The sequence below is a fragment of the Hibiscus syriacus genome, unplaced genomic scaffold (genome assembly GCF_006381635.1).
Source record: "Hibiscus syriacus cultivar Baekdansim isolate YM2019G1 unplaced genomic scaffold, ASM638163v2 tig00111582_pilon, whole genome shotgun sequence".
NCBI lineage: Eukaryota > Viridiplantae > Streptophyta > Magnoliopsida > Malvales > Malvaceae > Hibiscus > Hibiscus syriacus.
In genome coordinates, this window is record NW_024063126.1 from 10,919,082 (window position 1) to 10,939,450 (window position 20,369).

The window sequence follows — 20,369 nt, forward strand, 5'->3', positions numbered from 1 at the left end:
TATTTGATCGATTGATCAAATTATTTACCTTATATTCCATATTTTCATGAGCTATGATTATAAATTTAATTTATATAAAAAAGAAAGATAATTTAAAAATATCTTAAAGGCGAAGTTTCTGAGTCGAATAAAAAGTTCTGCCATCAACAAAATAATATGAAAAGCCCTTCCTTTTTTCTGCTGCACAAACAACCAATGCTTTGGGCTCTTCATCTACTTGTTGGTTTTTGCCCTATTGTTCTTACTGGGTATTGGCTAAATTCGCCGTTTTGACTATTTGCTCATTCTTATCGCTGACATTGGGAGCTGCTCGTCGGTGGGTAGGAGGTAAATTCTTCAACTTTCTTCTTTTCTTGTTTATTGTATTAAATGGGTAATCTTGGCATGTTATTTGTTTCAGCTAGTTCTTTTAGTTTTCTTTCCTTTTTGGGAGTGTTTTGAGGATAGTATTTGGGATAATGTTGCTTTTTAAGTAGTTTGTTGACATTGGAGCCTTTGGTTCTCTTAAATTCTCCTAGTCCTTTTGTTCAAATTTAATATCGTTTGATGTTTTTCTTCCATATATATTATTAATAATGTTTCATGGTTTATAGTGTATGAATTTGCATATGGTTGCTGCTATTTCTGTTGAAAGAATCTGCAATTTAAGTTTCTAGGTTCAAATTGTTGAAGCTTGTTGCCTGCTGGTTCATTGAAGAAAAAGGTTTGTGGTTTTTTTCCCCCAAGTTATGGTTTGCAGGTATTTATTTTATGATGTGTTTATTTCATGTATTGTTTATTCATTGTTTCAGAACGATATCGATGTCATGTTTTGTGCAGTCCATAAGGTTGCTTTGTTTCAGTTTTGCTTCTATTTTTGCATCGTTCTGTTCCTGCTAGTGCGTGCATACATTCATCATATAAAGGGAATTTGCTTACTTTTCTTCTTATCTGCAGAACCTTGCCTAAACGTTTTCGTATTTGTGGGAATGGACTGGCATCTTTTCCCTGCCATCAAGATTTACAAATGACGTTCAGGGGACTAAAGCCTGGAAATTCTCTTGGCATATTTAAGTGGAGATGGGATCGCGAATCCTCTTTGACGACAGGCTTACTAGGCGATGTACCTTCTGAGATTGAGTTGTCTGACTATGGAAGAGTTCCTCCGAGTCCAGGTAGTGATAGTCCTTCGGTGCTTCTGAATGGCGAGACTCGGAATGTGGAACCAATTGCTGACTTGGACTTGTTCTTTGAACGGCTCTATAGCTACTACTGTGAGAAAGGGCTTTGGTGCATGGTTATTAAATGGATTGTTGAACTTTTGAGCCTGGGCTTTACTATATGTTTCTCAGGGTTCTTCCTATTATTTGTTGATTGGAACGGTCTCCGCAATGCTAAGTGTGGGATGAATGCAGTCGAGTCTGGAACTAAGCCATGTGATCTTGCTAAGGAAGCTCTTCACCAGCACCCATTAACCCCTTTAACACTTTCAAAAGTTATTATTGTTGGATACTTGGGGCTATTTTCCATCTATTGGATATTCTGTTTTTGAGGTTTTTTGCACAATTAAAGGATACCCTTGGAATAAGACATTTCTATTATAACAGGTAAGTATCCATAGTTACAAGATACACCAGAAGCTTTAATTTTTTGTTGGGATAGAGCATTTAGCATCTTATAAATGTTTAATGATTTTGTTAAATGTATCTTATTTTGCAGTCTCCATGTTACTGATAATGAGATTCAGACCATGCCGTGGGCAACAATCCTTGAAAAGGTTGTCTGGTTACAAAGCTCACAACAACTCTGTGTGGTCAAGGATCTTTCTGCGCATGATGTGGTTATGCGATTGATGCGGAAAGAGAACTACTTGATTGGAATGCTTAATAAAGGAGTGCTTGCTTTTCCTTTACCAGCCTGGGTCCCAGGTGCTGGTCCAACTGTCAAATTTGGCCCTTATAGAGCACGACATCGCCTAATGCTAACAAAGACGCTTGAATGGACCTTAAATTGGTGTATACTGCAGAGTATGTTTGACCGGTATGTTTAACTTTACTTACATTAACAGTTAAGACTTTCAGTTATGTATTTACAGTAGTTCCTTAGATAATCACTGTCATGGATGGATATGTTTCCAACTTTTAGATCTAGCTAAACCATCAACAGAGGCAAGTTTCATGACTTTCTACTTTCTGACTAATGATAAAATTATTTGTTTCTTCATTTTTTGATCATTACAAATTCGGAAGAGGGAGAGAGGTGCACAACTTTTGTGTCTTCTTTTTTTTTTATAGAAGTTGGAGGTCTCATTAAAAACTCCCTTCATATTCGTTCACATACTAAGAAGTATGTTAACGAACATTGGAAGGAAGAAAAGAGTAGCTCAAGTTTATTAATAATAATACCCAATACAAAAGACAACATGGAATATCCTCCTATGGTGATATACACCATTACAACAAACACCTTAACCTCATATATCCTCAAGTCGAATCACCTATTTCTAATTACACCTCCATCAATAGGAATAAAACAACGCAACAGAACATAATACAAAAGAAAAGCAACACCTGCAACCATATAAACTAAATCAAAACCACAATTGGAGAGACGAGATCTAATGAGATTCATCTTTTTCAGGAGCCCAAGAGTTTGGTTTGAATGAAGGCTCTATCTCATGCATCATGATCTTGAAGGAGTTGTCACCAACCTTCAATTCCAACGTTGCATCAATTCTCGCATCAGCCTTTGTGAGGACTTGAATTTTTGCCCAATCAAAGGATGATGATGACTGACAACTTTCGTCGATTGCTAGTAAATGACCCTACTTATCAGCAATGTTCTTGAAAGTATTCCAATTCCATGCGTGAAAAGAAACACCCTCGCAAACTAACCATACTCGACGATACTCCATTACCAAACTCTCTGACCAAGCTTCGACTATGGAGAACCACTTTGCGAGAGTCTTTGATTTATCGTTCTTCACACTTCTCAATGAAGCAGAGTCTTCGAAAATCATTAAAACCACATTTCCAGCAGCTCTCGTTAAAGAGAAGCCAGTGAGGCCCTTTGCATGCATTTGTCTAGCGAGATGACCGATTTTGATAAATTCCTTGCACCACCCCACTAGACAATTGCTCAACACCTGAAGTTTTTCTTCATCTATAACGCCTTCAACTTTATAATGATTCTTCCTCGAATCATTTTTCATCCCGGACTTGCGAAGAACACCTGTCGAGGACTTTCTCCAATAGTAATGTCGAGGTTTGAATTTAGCATAAGAAACACCAATTTTGCTGTCGTCGATACGAGAGCCATTCATTTTTGAAATCGCTCTCCTTGCTTCTTCGATTGATACGAAGCGAATGAAACCAAAGCGAACTCCTTTTGAATTTCTTTTATTTGGAATAAAAGCATCAAGTACCCAACTGTGGGAGCAAAATAAAGATTCAAACCTCTTCCAATGAATCTTCTCTGGTAAATTTTCAATAAATAATGTGTAACATCCAGACTTGTCTACTGCACCCATTTGTGGTAGACTACCCGATTCCCTCGTGGACACCATCTACTGCAGACTTTTCATCTCAACACCCAGTTTTAAAAGGCACATGAGTACTAGGAGATGCTACAGAAGCTGGATTTGGCAATGGTAGTACTGGAGGAACAGGAAAACGTCCATACTTGTCAAAAGCATCAGAATCAGTAACTATTCTTCTTTTAACAGCAAGATTTTCCTTGCCATCTCAATGTGCAAAAGGGACTTCAACTTAGCATCAAAAACCATTTTCTGAAGGGCATCCTTGGCAGCAACTGCAAATTTTGCATTTGAGAAGAGAGCAAAACCCTTAGGCTTTTCTCCCTTGAAGCTCAATTGCGAATCTTCATAACCTGGAAGCCATCTCATTAGATTCTGTAGCTCTCTCTCTTTGACATCTTCAGGTAGACCCATAATGAAGATAGTACGAACCTCGTCATGATTAGAAGGGTGAGATGGCGGAGAAAGCGCGGCTGCAGAGGGTGGAGGAGCATGGACTGGAAGTCTCTGCTGGAGAGAAGGGTGGATTCTAGCACCCGGCATGTGATGAAAGACTGTTGAAGTGAAAAACCCAGCGATGGAGAAGCGACGGACGGCGGCGTAAACCGGTGAAAAACGGCGATTAGATCTTGAAACAAGAGAGAAGCGGGACTGCCGGCTAGAAGAAGTAAACTGAGTCTACGTATCACCCCTGGAAATAAAATTTCCAGAACAAGAGTTCAAAGTTGACTCGGCAGTGTCGGAGGAAATCCACCAATAGTTGAGTCTGAAGACTGGGATGGCAGTGGAGAAAAGCAGAAGGTTTGGAATACTGAGCGTCTGTTCTTGCCGAAACTGCTCACTGCAAAATCATGGAGAGATGCAACGATTCTCTATACTAAGATAATGGGTTATGGTCGCAAAAAGGCTCTGAGCACTGTGGAGATGCGATGTCCAGTGTACGTTCAACGGATGGAGGCGAAAACGGCCGTGAGCAGCTTGTAGATCTGCGTAGAATAAGAGTCTTAATCGCAAATCCAAGCCCAGAATAGGAAACACCTTGAGCCGGCGATCTTCCCAGGAAAAAACGGCGTCAAAAAGGTGGTCGGAGTGTGGCGGAGGATGGCTGACGGCGGCGGCGGGTGGCGGACGACGGCGGCGGACAACTAGTGGATGTCGGAGGAGAGACGCCGGGGCTTGTGGAAATTTGAAATTTGAAAACGCCTAGGATAGAGAGAAAGATTTTACTGTCCATTGTTCGTTTTATGTTTAGGGAGAAAAATATAAATATGAAGTATTTCAAGTTTCAAATGCTACTTGCTATTATTTTTTTTTTTTTGCAAAAAAGAAGAAAAAAACAATTAAATTCTAGGGGTTTATTTTCTTCTCTGTTTTCGTGCAGAAACTTCTGTGTTAGAAGGGACTTCATTTATAATCCTAGAACATTGAAGAAGAGACTCATGGTTGTTGGGCTTGTGATGCTGCTTCTCTCTCCATTCCTTGTTATATTCATGCTGGTTTATCTCTTCTTAAGGCATGCTGAACAATTTTATAATCATCCAAGCATGGCTTCATCCCGCAGATGGTCAAATTTGTCGAAGTGGATGTTTAGGGAATTCAATGAGGTATGTTCATTCCCCCTTCTCTATGTTTCGTTTGAAAGCTAAATCTTTTTCTCTCTCTTTGTTTTGGGTGCTGCCAAGTCAAGATGGATTAATCCACCATATATCCTCACAAGCTTCTGTTATTACTTTAATGTAGTAAACGTAAGCGTGTCAATTCTTTGATGTTACACATTTTACGTGTGAAAGATTAAATTTATCATGATAAAGAAAAGTTATTCAGAACCTACTGTGAAAATGAAATGACACAATTGTCTTTGTCTTACAGGTTGACCATTTATTCAAGCATCGGATTAACAGCAGTGTAGTGCATGCTTCTGAGTACTTAAAGCGGTTCCCCTCACCAATTATTTCTATTATAGCAAAGTTTATCTCATTTGTATCTGGTGGCTTTGCTGCTATCTTGATCATCATTGCCTTTCTGGAGGAATCTTTGCTAGAGGGTCAAGTAATATTTTTGAGCTTCCACCATTGCAGTTTATCCTATTTTCTTTTGAACTCTTCTATATGTCAATTTTGTTAATTACATTTACTTGTTCCAAACTTGTAGATATTTGGTCGGAATTTGTTTTGGTATGCAGCTGTTTTTGGAACCATAACAGCTATTAGCCGGGCTGCCGTTACAGATGAACTTTTGGTCCTTGATCATGAAGGAGCAATGTCTATGGTGGTCCAACACACACATTACATGCCAAAGAGATGGCGTGGTAGAGAAAACACCGAAACTGTCCGGAGAGAGTTCGAAACTCTATTTCAGGTAATCCCCCCGTAGTTCCCTATTATTTATTTTACCTATAATCCTAGTTGTCTGACATTCTTATGATTTAAATATTTAGTTATACAGCCGGCAGAAGTATATGGATTTTGAAGTAACAAAATATCGTTTGAGAAATGTTTCTTTATTCTTTTCTCTTTAAAATTTTCCTTTTATTCTTTTCTCTTTAAAATTTTTCATTTTTAAAATTTTCCGATGCAGTACACTGGAATGATGTTGCTAGAGGAGATGGCCTCGATATTCCTCACTCCATTCTTGCTTATATTTGTTGTTCCAAAGGTTTTCCCTTTTCCGTCTCCTTTTTTCGGGAAAATGTTCTGATGTCAGTTTGTCACTTTTTCACTTTTCTTTAGCATTAGATCTTAGCTTTTGAACTAAAGATTATGATGTTTATTTTGCAGCGGGTGGATGACGTTTTACAGTTCATTGCAGATTTTACAGTGGACATTGAAGGTGTCGGTCATGCTTGCAGGCAAGGGTGTTCTTTTTCTTTTGATTTTTGTTAGACCGGTTTATTACCAACTGTATCATGTCCCGTTAAATGAAATTATGTGTCCAATTGTCCTTTTTGCAGTTTTAGTGCCTTTGATTTCTCAAACCATGGCAATGAGAATTATGGCTCTCCACACAATGCACCTCGTGCTCAGAGGAGTTCCCAAGGGAAAATGGAGAAATCATTCTTGAGGTCTGATCATTGCAATGGTTAATTCGATTCGTATACGTCCTCTTTCCTAAAGCTGCACCTATCATCTTGGCTATTTGCCTGGTGAAAATAGTTTGGGAAATCCAAAATCTCCGAGAACTCTTACAGTTGTGTTCTCTGTGATAAATGCTGACAAGTTTCGAGATTAATTTATATGTGCATCTGATGAAACATGATAGTTCAGTTTCCCTTTTTAAAGTTTATGTTTGTGATAAATCTTGGTTATGGTGCTTCATCTACCCTTTTATTGTGCAGAATATCTTTTCTGCATTTTTCCCTCTAAGCATAATTCTGTCATGAATAATTTTATTCCGATTGCAGTTTCCAAAGTAGCTATCCTTCCTGGGAACCAGATGCTCGGGGTAAGCAGTTCCTGTCGAATATTAGAACTTTCAGGGAGAAAAAGTTGCAAACTCAGGGAACTAGACATGCATATTATCCGGGTAGATTGTGGCAAGCAAGCCCTCCGAGAGCATACGGAGATAGAAATGGTCTTTTATCAAGGGAAATGCAACATGATATTCCGGACACTGGCCGCAATTTGGGTTCTTTATGGGTAACTGATGCTGAACAAAAGAATCACCCATATCTTCTTGATTGGTATTATACCACCTCTCGAACTCGCTGTGCAACCGGTTATAGGGGAGACACTGCTGTAACGAGGCCATTTGAACCAGGTGACCAACGGTATGGAGATTATTGGGTGCCAACCAACATGACACATAATGAAGCAAGAGATGAAGACTATTGGTCACACCATTACAATGATCAGTCACGGTTGCAGTCACATCTAGAAGCTTCAACATCGGCTTCTTTCTTTCACGAGAGTGTTCTCCAGCATCATGATACAAACGAACTACCGCACGACGCAAGGAGCCATTGGTGGGACAGAAGCAGTTCACATAGTATACAGCCCGAAACAAGCTTTCTCGAGCCTCCTGATTTCAACCGCTATTCTTCTGACCGTCAGTATGATAACTTATCTGAGAGAAGTGTAGAAGAGGAAGATCAATTCCTTGATTTGAGGCCATCTCGGAGGTTATCTTGCTCAACGTACATGGACGATCTTGAAGCTGGAAGAGGGGATGTAAGTCTTCATTTTGACGATATATTTAGCAGACCTCCTGAAACTCCCACTGTAAATTTGAGGGCTCCGAGATTGGATTTATCGAAATGAATGGGAATGCAAATGGGTTTCCATTGTTGGACTAGGGTTTAGTTTAATGAAGGAAACTCTGTATTCTTTTGCCGTATATAGATTCATCATGAGGTTAGATTCTAGACCGTCTCAACTCGGATTTTACAAGGTTAACATGCTCCAATGAGCCATTGTTAGCATTGTGACAGTGTATAAACAAACAATTACGAGCATATTGATGATCATTCTAAAATTTCATTCAATTCCATATACTTCTTTCTGAATTTTTTCATCATCAAGCATCATTGTGTTGGCAAACTAGTTTATTATTTTGTTCTTTGCACAGCTGCTGGAAATCAATTATGGCATTTACCTGCAAGTCTCCATCATGTAATCAACACTCGTTGGGTCGAATGATATGAAGTTTATCATCTTTAAGTAAAGTCTTAGATTCGAATTTTCCTTTAAGTAAAGTCTTAGATTCGAATCTTATGCTTACGGGTTCAATCTGGCTCCGGATGATAGATGTGTTCAACCATCAAGTGTCTGTCATTATCATGGATATATACATATATTTATATAACCAATATCTTCAGTGAAATGTGTTAAGGATTGTCATCCAGCTATTGCAGAATCAGATTCCACCTTCTGATTTTTGTAAAACTTTTTAATTTTACACATTTTTAGGATCGTTGGATGAGGAGAAATCAAATGTTGATATTAACAGTAGGAAATGTGAAGATATTTACCGAGGAAAAAACAAGGAGTTAATCTCAGCCTTTGATTTTCCCTCATCCAACGATACTAAAAAGGTTTAAAACTAAAGTTTTACACTAGGTGTAAGTGGATCCTAACCCTATATATATATATCACTTTGTTTGAATCTTCACATTCATAGCATAAGTACTGAGAAAGATAAGACTAAATAATGGAGCGGCTTGTTTCAAGCTGGTGTAATGATGGTGCTTTGCCCCAGTCTTATATTTGTCCACCAGAAACCAGACCCGGCAAGCTCACCATTCCTAGAGGTGACACCATTCCGGTTATCAACCTCGGGGAAGCTTCGATTAATCGAAACAATACGATTATAAATGTTCTCGGAGCTACCCAAGAGTTCGGGTTTTTTCAGGTTAATGCGACAACCTTAAAACTAAACTTCTTTTTTTTTCCGGAATATTCTTATGTTTTACTTAGTTTTGTCTTTTCAATCAGGTTGTAAACCATGGAGTTTCTGAGAAACTATTGAATGACACCATGAAAGTCTTGGTGGAGTTCTTTGAGATGCCGATGGAAGACAAGGAAAGCCTCTATTCGGAGGATCCGAATAAAGTGTACAGGCTTTACACAAGCAACATAAACTATGGAACTGAAAAATATCACTTTTGGCGTGATGTTTTGAAACACCCTTGCCATCAGGCCTGCATTGAACTTTGGCCTCAAAAGCCTACACGGTACAGGTAAATCATAAGGTGACATTACAGAACTATGGCTTCGACTATTTGTTTCTTCTTCATTAATCCATTAAACCCTTCATTGGCAGAGATGTTATATGGTCATTTTCGGTTGAAGCAAAGAAGCTGGGGTTGATGATTTTGGAGTTGCTATGTGAGGGCTTAGGGCTCGAATCCGGGTACTTTGAGGACGATCTAAGTGAAGCTTTGCTATTAGTAGCTAACCATTACCCGCCGTGCCCGGATCCGAGCATGACCCTGGGGTTACCTAAGCATTGTGACCCTAATCTCATAACAATCCTACTCCAAGGAGGTGCCTATGGGCTCCAAGTCTTCAAAGATGGACAATGGATCGGTGTTCAGCCTCTGCCTAATGCTCTCGTGGTTAACGTAGGACTCCAGTTACGGGTGCGTTGTTCCGTTCCTCGATTATCTTCAAGTCATCAAAGCGACCAACAAATAGTCATGTGATATGTTAGTAAGTAACGCGTATTAATTACTAATGATTCTAGCATCCATGGCATGTCATACAGATTGTGAGCAACGGCAAGCTGAAGAGTGTCGAACATCGCGTCGTGACCAACTCGAAGGTTGCTCGAACGACTGTCGGATTGTTCATCAGTTCTTGCGAAGACAGCGTAATACAGCCTGCGAAATCTCTGACCAGTGCAGCCGAGCCGCCATTATACAGACCTTTTCGATACAAAGAGTTTCTGAGTTACCATTCTCGATGATGGGGGACACTGAGTAAACTCTTCAGCCTTTTAAGGTTTCCAACCAATGATCAAAGTGTGCTTTGATGATCATGATCATGGTTTGAATTATAATTATAATTATAATGTACTGTATATGTTATGATGGAGGTCCAAGAATTGCAGAGTCAGATTGCAGTTTGTTTTATAATATATAGTATGTAATTGTGAGTTTGCCAATTTAATAAATAATACTGCTTTTGAAAATGACTTATCTATTCTTTTTCCTTCTGATTTCATGGATGATGTAAGCTGGCAATCGATTCCAATACTTAGCTAGATACTTTAGTGCATGATGAAGTATGCAATATGCAATCTACGCGGCTAAGTAGTTCGTGAGTTGCTCAAATTTGACTCAATTAAAATTCGGTTAATATTTGGCAACTCGTGAGTTGTCCATTATGTACTTGGACAGATGTAGGATGTTATGTTAGGAGAACGAACCTCTGAAGTTTTAGGAGGGGACAAATTTACAAAATTCGGAGACGAAAATAACTTTTCAATAGAAATACATAAAAATAATCTAAAATATATGATAATTTTAAAATTTTCAGAGCAACTCTCCCACCCATCTCTTCTAGTTCCATCAGTCTTTGTATTCTTAATGATTATAAGAATTTAGTTAAATTTACTTCTTACAAATTAATGAATTATACTAAATATAATAGAGTTGATTGCCCTGCATGTTCTCAAAGTATGATTCTCATTTTAAATTGGTCCCTAAATTTTTAAATGTTTTAATTTTATCCCTAAACTATGACTATGATTCTAAATTAGTCCACTAACTTTTGAAAATTTCAATTTCATCTTCAAACTTTGGCCTTCATCCTAAATTGGTCTTGAAACTTTTTTAACATTCCAATTTCATCCCAATCTATATGTCTATACTAATCACATTCCTAATTAATAAAATTGTTAGGCCAAGTTATATTATTATACGTTTGAAAAAAAATCTAGGCTAAACTATGATTGAAACTAATTACATATTTAGAAAAATTTGGGGATGCACTTGGAATATTCAAATGTTTGGGGACCAATTTAGAAAGAGGTTCATAGTTTACGGATGAAATTAGAATGTACAAGAGTTTAATGACTAATTTAAAACGGGAGTCAGAGTTTGAGGATAAAATTGAAAATTTCAAAAGTTTAGAGAATAATTTGAAATGAGAGTCATAATTGGGGGACATATATATGATGCAATTAACTCAATATAATAGGTTAACTTCCTAAAAATAATTCATATATATCTATATTGTATCGATATTTGACTATTTTCTTAATTAATCACTGGCGTCCGATCTATTGACCAACTAATTCAGACCGGGTACTACAGAGGCGAGGGAGACTCTTCCAACCCAGTTTGCTATATTCGCAAACGTTAGGATTCGAACCCCTGATCTTGCTTAATGGACCTAGTGCCTCGTTTCACTATACCAACTAGTTGTTGGTGATATTTGACTAATTTTTATGACAAGTCAGATGACACCAACTTAATGAAAGTACGAAAAGTTAAACTCTACAGCCTCGAAGTTTGTTATAACGGCTGTCGGATTGTTCATCGGTTCCTGCAATGAAAGCATCATAGAGTCTATGACATCTCCGACCAGTGCAGTCGGGGATTGTCTCAGGAAAGGCAGGTTAATATACGGCTAATATACGGCATTACCGGATACATTAAAATGTATTTAAAAAATTCGGTTTAGCGGTACCTATTATGTTGACAACTAATAATGTTTTAGGTAGAAAATATGAAAAACTATTAAAAAATTTGGTAACCGGTAAACTTTGGTTATCGATAAGTATCTATCCTTTTTATAAAAGTGTCCATACTTTTAACATATCAAGTAAATTTTACCGGTTTTGTCATAATGAATCTGATTTTGTCATATTTTTACCTGTTATATTGTAAAGTATATATCCTTTTTATAAAAGTGTCAATACTTATTTCACTGTGAAAATATATTTATTATTATCTTTGGTTAATATTGTTAAATTTAAATTCTAAATAATATTTTATAAAATATCAAAACAATCAAATAATTTTTTGTGTAAATGAAATTATTTGATTAATATTGTAGGTGGAAAACATGAAACACTATTAAAAAAAATTGAAACATAAATTACATAACTTTTAAAAAAGTATATATCATTTTTATAAAAGTGTCCATACTTATAAAAGTAGGTCTAAGTCATGAAGAAATATTAAAAAATTGTGCTACCGGTTCGTGTCGATCCAAATTAAAAATGTGTCGATCCAAAACGATATAACAGGTAAAACTATGACAAAACCGATATAGAAATGATAAAACCGGTAAAGCGCTACCGGATACATTTAAAGTGTCGGCACTTTAATATAAGGATCGACACTTCGTGAATTTAAAAGAGAAGCAGTTTTAAATCCTATAAAGTGTCGATACTTTAAAAAAATGTATCGATCCAAAACGATATACCAGGTAAAAATATGATAAAACCGGTAACAAAATGATAAAACCGATAAAACGTTACCGGATATATTGAAAGTGTCGATACTTTATATAAGGATCGACACTTTGTGAATTTAAAAGAGAAGCAGTTTTAGCGCCTATAATGTGTCGATACTTTAAAAAAATATATCGATCCAAAACGATATAACAGGTAAAAATATGATAAAACCGGTATCAAAATGATAAAACCGGTAAAATGATACCAGATATATTGAAAGTGTCGATACTTTCGTAAGTACGTGTAATAAATTATCGACACTTTCAAAGAAATATGTAATTATCCTTTCGAAAGTATCGACACCTGACATAAAAGTATCGACACTTTTGTATTTGTATCGATTAAATATAAATAACATATCCGATGAAAATATAAGCTAAATATCCTCTGAAAATAGATAGAACGGACGAGTTTTTGAAATCGAAGCGTAATTGTTGCTGCATTTCAGAAGGCGTTTCTAAAGCGAAGTTTGTTTGTTTGTTGCTGCAGTCGAATCGAAAAGTATGTTGTCGAAACCCTAATTTTTTATTATTACAGTAATTGCGATAGGGTTTTTATGTGTTGTTTGGGGTTTTGGAGTAAAGAAGCATTTGGGACCGATTGCAGGTAGAAAGTGATATTCAAGGAAAAATATAAATGTCGATACTTTTATTAAATATTATAGGTAGAAAATAATATTATAGGTTGTATAAATGTGCCGACACATTTTGGTGTGGCCATTCAAATTCTTTTGAAGAAAACCGTTTTACCACAAGAGTAGTTATCTATATTTGTATATTGAATAAAGTGTATGTAACAAAATAATTTGATTTGCGTAAACTGATATATGAAGGAAAAATGGAGTCAATGGGTTGGAAAATTGTTGGTGGAGCAGATGACTTTGAAATTGAGGCCGAGACTCGAAAGCAACCAAAGGGTGGATATATGTACTTCTAGTAAGTATCAATGTCTTTTTGTTATTATTGTTGAAATGGTAATTGGATTAAAGTATCGATAAACTTTAAATTAATTACAAATTTTAAATGTTGACAGTATGGTCGAATGCAAAAGGATGAAGGAAGATGGCACACAGAGCGGTTCGGTATGTAAAATGAAATTGACATTGAGTAGTATTTAGTGTTAATGTATTGATTAAGAAACGTTTATGTTTTATATTAGGTGACAAAAGATGTGAGGTCCAAATGGAATTCAATGAGTAATGCTGAAAAGGAACCTTACATCACACAGTCAAGGAATGATAGTAAAGAATACAAAGAACGGAGGAAAGCACATGAAAATAAGGTATTCATTAAACTTGTAAATACGTTGATACAAAATATATAAGAACTATAACATTATATATTATTAAAAATGTAGGAAGTGTCGACAAGATGCAGCATTAAAAGGGTGAATTTATTAATTAAACACCTTAAGGAGAAGGGTCAGTTGAATGTGCTGGGAGAAATAGGTTTGGATCGTTGGTAGGAGTAAGAGATCGACTTATTCGGAGGGAATTGTGTCGATCCTTGATGGCGCAATTTGATGTCAGTCAATGTATTGCTAAATATGGTGATTTTTCATTTCCTCTCGGGATCCCATGTGCTGCAGCCGTATTGGGGGTAGAAAATGAAGGCAAAAGTGTTGTAGAAGTCTGTAAGAGTAAGGACTGGAAAGCACTTGCCTCCAAATATGGTTTGAAGCATAAGGTGACATATGCTGAAATTGAAGAGGAAATAAAAAGTGGATCTTACGTTGGGGATGAGCTGAAGGCCAGAGTTCTATTATACTTTGTCGGTATCTTTCTTTGTCCAACGGGTAATACGTCAACGAACAAAGAACATATGAAGCTTATTTGTGATGAAGGCTTGAAGGGTGAATTCAATTGGGCTGAATATATCCATTCGAGATTGATTGAATCAATAATCACCTTTAAAATGGCAGCCAGAGATACCTCAAAGGGTGCATAGCAATCTTAGAGGTAAATGAGTTGAATAACTTTTTGTGTTTTTTATAAAAATATAAATTTTATTATAAATGCAGGTTGCACTGTTCGATTTTTGGTCGGGCTGTGAGGCAGTGCCGGCTTATGAAAGAACCGGAGTGGCATGCATCCGTGCATGGGGGATGGAAGAGGTGGTTAGAGTGATGGTGAAGTTGAAGTTGGATAGAGCGAAGAAGCAAGAAAGGGTAATAAATGTAATTAAATAATATTAAGAATATAATCAATGTCTTAATATTGTAATTTAATTTTGAAGGTTATTGGCAAGGATGTAGAGGAGGCAGAGGAGAAGAAAGGAGGGATGGTTGTATTGGGGGATGACGGTGAGGGAAAACAGAGTAACTTCGACATTTTGATGTCTGAATTGGCTGATATCAAAAAAATCCAATTTGAAATCATGCAAAGACAATCAAGAGTCGAAGAGAAACTTGATAGAGTCGAAGAGAAACTTGAGAGAGTCGAAGATACACTTGAGAGGCATAAGGGGGTAGTGGAAGGAAAAATAGATGGAGTGGTGAAAGAAGTAGAGGTGTTGAGAGGTGAAGTGGTGAAAGAAGTTGGGGTGTTAAGGGGTGATATTAAGATGGTGACGGGTGAAAAATTTGAGGGAGTGGTGAAGGAGGTTGTGGAATTGAGGAGTGAACTTACGGGGGTGAAGGGGGTGGTTGATAAATACTTGGATGAAGGAGATCAATTGAAGGGTGAAATAAAAGAGATGAAGAGCTATGTAGAAAAAAAATACGATGAACTGAAAAAATATGAAGAAAAAGAGGGAGGAGGAAGAAGAAGAGATGGAAGAAATGAGGAGGAAGGAAGTCGATGTCATTTATACACCGGAGAGTGTTATAGCAGCAGATTTGGATTCGGAATGTCCTGCACCCCAGAAGAAGAAGCAGAAGGTAAGTTGAATAAAAGAAAACTTAATTTGATTTTTATTATGTTGTTGTGACAAAAATTTGTATGCAAAATTGTAGGTTGAAAAAGCGGATATTCCAAGGGGAATTGATGACATCGAAGCTGCAATTTGTGATTATTTATGGAATAGCGAGTTAGAATCGGAGTAAGTGAAATATATTGTTTTGTGAGTTATATTTAAATATTTCATGACAACATATTAATCCTAATGATTCATACATGTATTCTGTAATATCAATGGGAAATCAATTCGCTAGTGTATACGACGTTGCAACGTTGAAGCCTACGGAATGGGTTGGCGGTGTGGTAAGTAGAAAGTAGAAAATGTTAAAACTTATTTAATATGTTCTGATTGTGTAATTAATTTTGTTAGGTTATTGATTTGCTCGCCTGGACAATATGCTACGATTCTCAGAAGTCACTCCGGAGGATTGGCTACCTTCCAAACCACTTAGCGGTGAGTTAAATTAATAAATGGAGATAAGTAGTGTTATAGACGGTAAATTAATAATGTTTGTTGCGTAATTGCAGCAACAGGCGTTGGATGCCAACAGCAAAGAAAGTGTTGAGGGTATTGCTAGCTTCTGGGGTCCCATACTGAATAACTATGTGAAATTCACCGACTGTGAGAAGGTAAGACACCATACCAATTGCAAATGATGTTTTCGGATATAGAATGTTGAATTTTGTCAAATTGGGTGTGAAATTTGTTGCAGATCATGATCAAAATAAACTACCATAATTCACATTGGTATTTGTTGGTGTTGGATATGGTAGATCGTGTTGCAACAATATATGATAGTATGTTTACAACTGAAGCAGCTAGACAGAGAGTGAATGATGCTAAGAGATTGGTATGTATGTATGTATGTATGAAAAGACATTATGTAAATTATAATGCATAATTTTTTTGGATCATAACTTCTTCTATTTTAATGCAGATTAAAATATTAGATTCTTATAATAAGAAATGCATTTGGGTTGAATCCTGTGGATCTCTAGGAAAGTATCCCTTGAAAAATTTCAAATTTGTGGAGCATAAGAAGAATAAGCAATTGAATGTGTATGAGATGTTATCACAAATAGAAAGCTTAATTTATGCAGTATTCATCATAATTGACATGTGTGGTTTTCAAATTTTGTAACAGACATGATTGCGGCATGTATGTGATGATGTGGATGGAATCGATCGGTTCTACAGGGGCAACCGGTGATTTTGTAAGTGGATAGAAAAATTCGTTTGTGGTAACATTGTTAAAAGTCGTAGATTGAATGCTGTAGTTGACAATACTTAACGTTCTGACAATTTGAATATAGGTTGTTGGAGACTGGGATCGATCGCGAATATTAAACGATCTCGTAAGCCACAATCAAAATAAACGAAGACAGGAGATAACAAAAGCTGCCATATTACATAAGAATAACAAAAGGATGCAATGATGTAAATGTAGGGTTAATTTTGTATAAGATTTATAATTTTGTATACGATTTATATTTTTGTATGTGAATATAATTATGAATGAGATGAGAAAAGTTAGCAGTATGTTGTTGTACATGTTTCTTATACACATTAAGGGTCATGTTGATACTTTGAAGTAAAAGGCAAATTTACAATATGGCCAACAGGGTGCAACAATAAAGTGTCGAACCATATATAAAAAATGTCGATCCCAAAAACATCGAAACCCAAAAGTATAATGTAATATGTAATTTTCCAATCTAACCGGTACAAGTATACCGGTTTTATGAGAGAATATGTCTAAATAATGTGTCGACACTTTTTTAGTTTGTGTCGATATTTTTTGTCCAGAATGAATGGAAAACAGGGTGCAACCATAAAGTGTCGATCCATATATAAAAAGTGTTGATCCCAAAAACATCGAAACCCAAAAGTATAATGTAATATGTAATTTTTCAATCTAACCGATACAAGTATACCGGTTTTATGAGAGAATATGTCTAAATAATGTGTCGACACTTTTTTAGTTTGTGTCGATAGTTTTTGTCCAGAATGAATGGAAAACAAGGTGCAACCATAAAGTGTCGATCCATATATAAAAAGTGTCGATCCCAAAAACATCGAAACCCAAAAGTATAATGTAATATGTAATTTTTCAATCTAACCGGTACAAGTATATCGGTTTTATGAGAGAATATGTCTAAATAATGTGTCGACACTTTTTTAGTTTGTGTCGATATTAATTGTCCAGAATGAATGGAAAACAGGGTGCAACCATAAAGTGTTGATCCATATATAAAAAGTGTCGATCCCAAAAACATCGAAACCCAAAAGTATAATTTAATATGTAATTTTTCAATCTAACCGGTACAAGTATACCGGTTTTATGAGAGAATATGTCTAAATAATGTGTCGACACTTTTTTAGTTTGTGTCGATATTTTTTGTCCAGAATGAATGGAAAACAGGGTGCAACCATAAAGTGTCGATCCATATATAAAAAGTGTCGATCCCAAAAACATCGAAACCCAAAAGTATAATGTAATATGTAATTTTTCAATCTAACCGGTACAAGTATACCAGTTTTATGAGAGCATATGTCTAAATAATGTGTCGACACTTTTTTAGTTTGTGTCGATATTAATTTAAATATCAAGTGTTTTTCCACCGTTTACTATATATAGTACTCTTAATCGAGAAACCCTAAATATAAAGGCAAGCAGGCAGAAGATAACTCTTCTTCTTTCTTCTAGCGTTATCATAAGTGCGGATCAGATATTCAGGTAAATTTATCGATATTTTATGGGTTTGATTGATTTCTATATTAGAGTTTTTTTCCTGAATGTGTTTGTGTTCCATTGTAATAGCATCCAACCAAAATGGCTCCAAAACGTCAGCGTCAGAAGCGCGGTCTTTCTCAAAGCTCTTCTCAACCCAGTTCTTCTCAACCACAACCTCCTTCTGTAACAAACGATTCTTCTGAGGAAATCAGGTCCTTCGAAACTCTGAACTTTAGATCCGATATGGAGAAACAAAGATGGCAGACGAGTTTTAAAGTAAGGAAGATTCGTCCCGAACGTGTCATTGACCTGGGTTTCTTGTTCGATGATAAATATGCATTTAGTTTTAAATCCACATTTACATCTTGGGGTTGGCTTGAATTTCTTGGTGTAGAACCAAGATATTATCCCAACCTAGTTAGAGTCTTCTACAACAATGCTTCCTTACAGCACGAGCCTAATAAGACTAATATAATAGGAATTAATACACATGTCATGGGGAAGGATATATATATATATCTCCAGAAACTATTGCGGAGGGTTTAGGTGTATGAAAATGGTGTAGATTGGTCTATAATTAAACGGGTTGCTAGAAATAGCCCAATTCACCTCGATGTAGAGTCGAGAGTGTTTCACAAAATGCTCACATGGTATATCCGGCCTAGTGAGGGAAAACATTCAACGCTTCGAGACAACGATTATTGGTGGATAGCAAAGTATAAATCCAAAACGGCTCCAAACATTGCAAAACTCATATTTAATACAATTGTATATATGGTCACAAATGGAGCAACAATTTCAACTACACTACCATATGGATGTGTCATCACCCATCTGTTGAAGAAGAAGGAAGTTGATTTTTCGCATGACGCCCCTGTTCGATTAACCCGCAAGATTGACATGGTATTTATTAAAAAAGCGGGATATGATTTTGTTGAAAAACTCGGTTGGAAGCGTGTCAAGGAGGTCAGATTAGATCAAGAGAGGGAGGAAATGGACCCCGTTGCCATGAAGAAGAGCAACCAAGTGGAGACGCAATGATGGAAGAAGCTCCAGTTACAGAGGATGTCACAATTAAGACCGTGATGGAATACATGGTCAATTTTCGGGAGCATATTGATTCCCTTGTGAGTGGAATGCGATCCGATATTTCATCATTGCAACATGAAGTCTCCATGTTGCGTAACGAATTACGTCAACGACATCAAACGAGTTAGGTAATTCATTATCTATGTTTCTTAACATTTACACGTTCTGAACTGTATTTTATTTTCTTTTAACAGATGTGAACAACCAAGCGGTCAATGAAGATGAAGCTGACGATGAAGATGACGATGATGATGACGATGAAGCTGACGATGAAGATGATGACGATGATGATGATGATGATGATCCAAACAAGTATATCGTGTATGCAACGCCGCCTTCAAGAAAACTTTTAATTTTTGATCTCAATGGTGTCCTTGCTTACATCCCGAGACCGCCTGCAGGTTTTAATTCTATTCTTTGGTATCATTATTTTAACATATAAGCGTAGAACTTTAATCTCATTTTCTTCATGTTGTAGATGTTGTCCTCAGAAGAGGATTATTTGAATTTATGCAATTTTGTGTCGACAATTTTGTTGTTGCCCTTTGGTCTTCAAAGATGAGGTTAGAACATGTTTGAAGCAATTGAATTACTGTAGTCAAAATCGTTAATATACATTTGAATGTTAACATTCAAACTTGATTACAATCTCAGGCATAACGTCGACCGTGTACTTGAGAAACTACCTGTATTTTCCGAGCATTTTCTATTCGTGTGAGTAAGATGAATGTCATTACAGTTTGCTGACTTTTCGTTGTCTATGATTCCTACATATTTATGTTCGACTGTTTCTGAACAGGATCAAAAAAAATGCAAAACATAAGATTCTGTTACCTACTGTAAAGATCTCAATGATGTTTGGAACGCGTGTCCAGATTTTAACGAGCTAAATACACTTTTGGTCGATGATTCAGCGGAAAAAATGATTTATAATCCGGTAAGTTGCATTTATGCAATATGTTTTTCCAGTTGAACAGGTGTTCAGACATTGATTATTTTAACAACTTATGTGTTTATATAGAAATACAATTACATATGTCCACATACCTTTGACGCTGCTTCCCATTCGAACGACAATGCTCTAGGTATGACACAAATTTATTCATGCTTATGCGAATTTAGTTTATTGTTAGTAAAATTGCACCTCATTAGTTTGATAATTGACATTATTTATGTATGTCCTCAGAAAAAGGCGGAAACATACGAGAGTATTTGGAAAATTTGTTGAAGGCCT

The 20,369-nt window shown here is 36.4% G+C and overlaps 2 protein-coding genes and 1 pseudogene across 2 annotated transcripts; all 3 read left to right on the forward strand.

Annotated features, from left to right (window-relative positions):
• Positions 1-161: 161 nt before the first annotated feature.
• Positions 162-7,984, forward strand: LOC120165289 (annotated as a pseudogene).
• A 675-nt stretch (positions 7,985-8,659) lies between these two features.
• LOC120165439 (protein DOWNY MILDEW RESISTANCE 6-like) lies at positions 8,660-9,192 on the forward strand. Its single transcript, XM_039174957.1, has 2 exons — positions 8,660-8,860; positions 8,944-9,192. The coding sequence occupies exons 1-2, from the start codon at positions 8,660-8,662 to the stop codon at positions 9,190-9,192; spliced, it is 450 nt and encodes a 149-aa protein (XP_039030888.1).
• Positions 9,056-10,012, forward strand: LOC120165291 (2'-deoxymugineic-acid 2'-dioxygenase-like). The gene is made up of 2 exons (XM_039174845.1): positions 9,056-9,590; positions 9,716-10,012. Exons 1-2 carry the CDS (start codon positions 9,318-9,320, stop codon positions 9,914-9,916), a joined length of 474 nt encoding a protein of 157 aa, XP_039030776.1. The 5' UTR covers positions 9,056-9,317; the 3' UTR covers positions 9,917-10,012.
• The last annotated feature ends 10,357 nt before the right edge of the window (positions 10,013-20,369 follow it).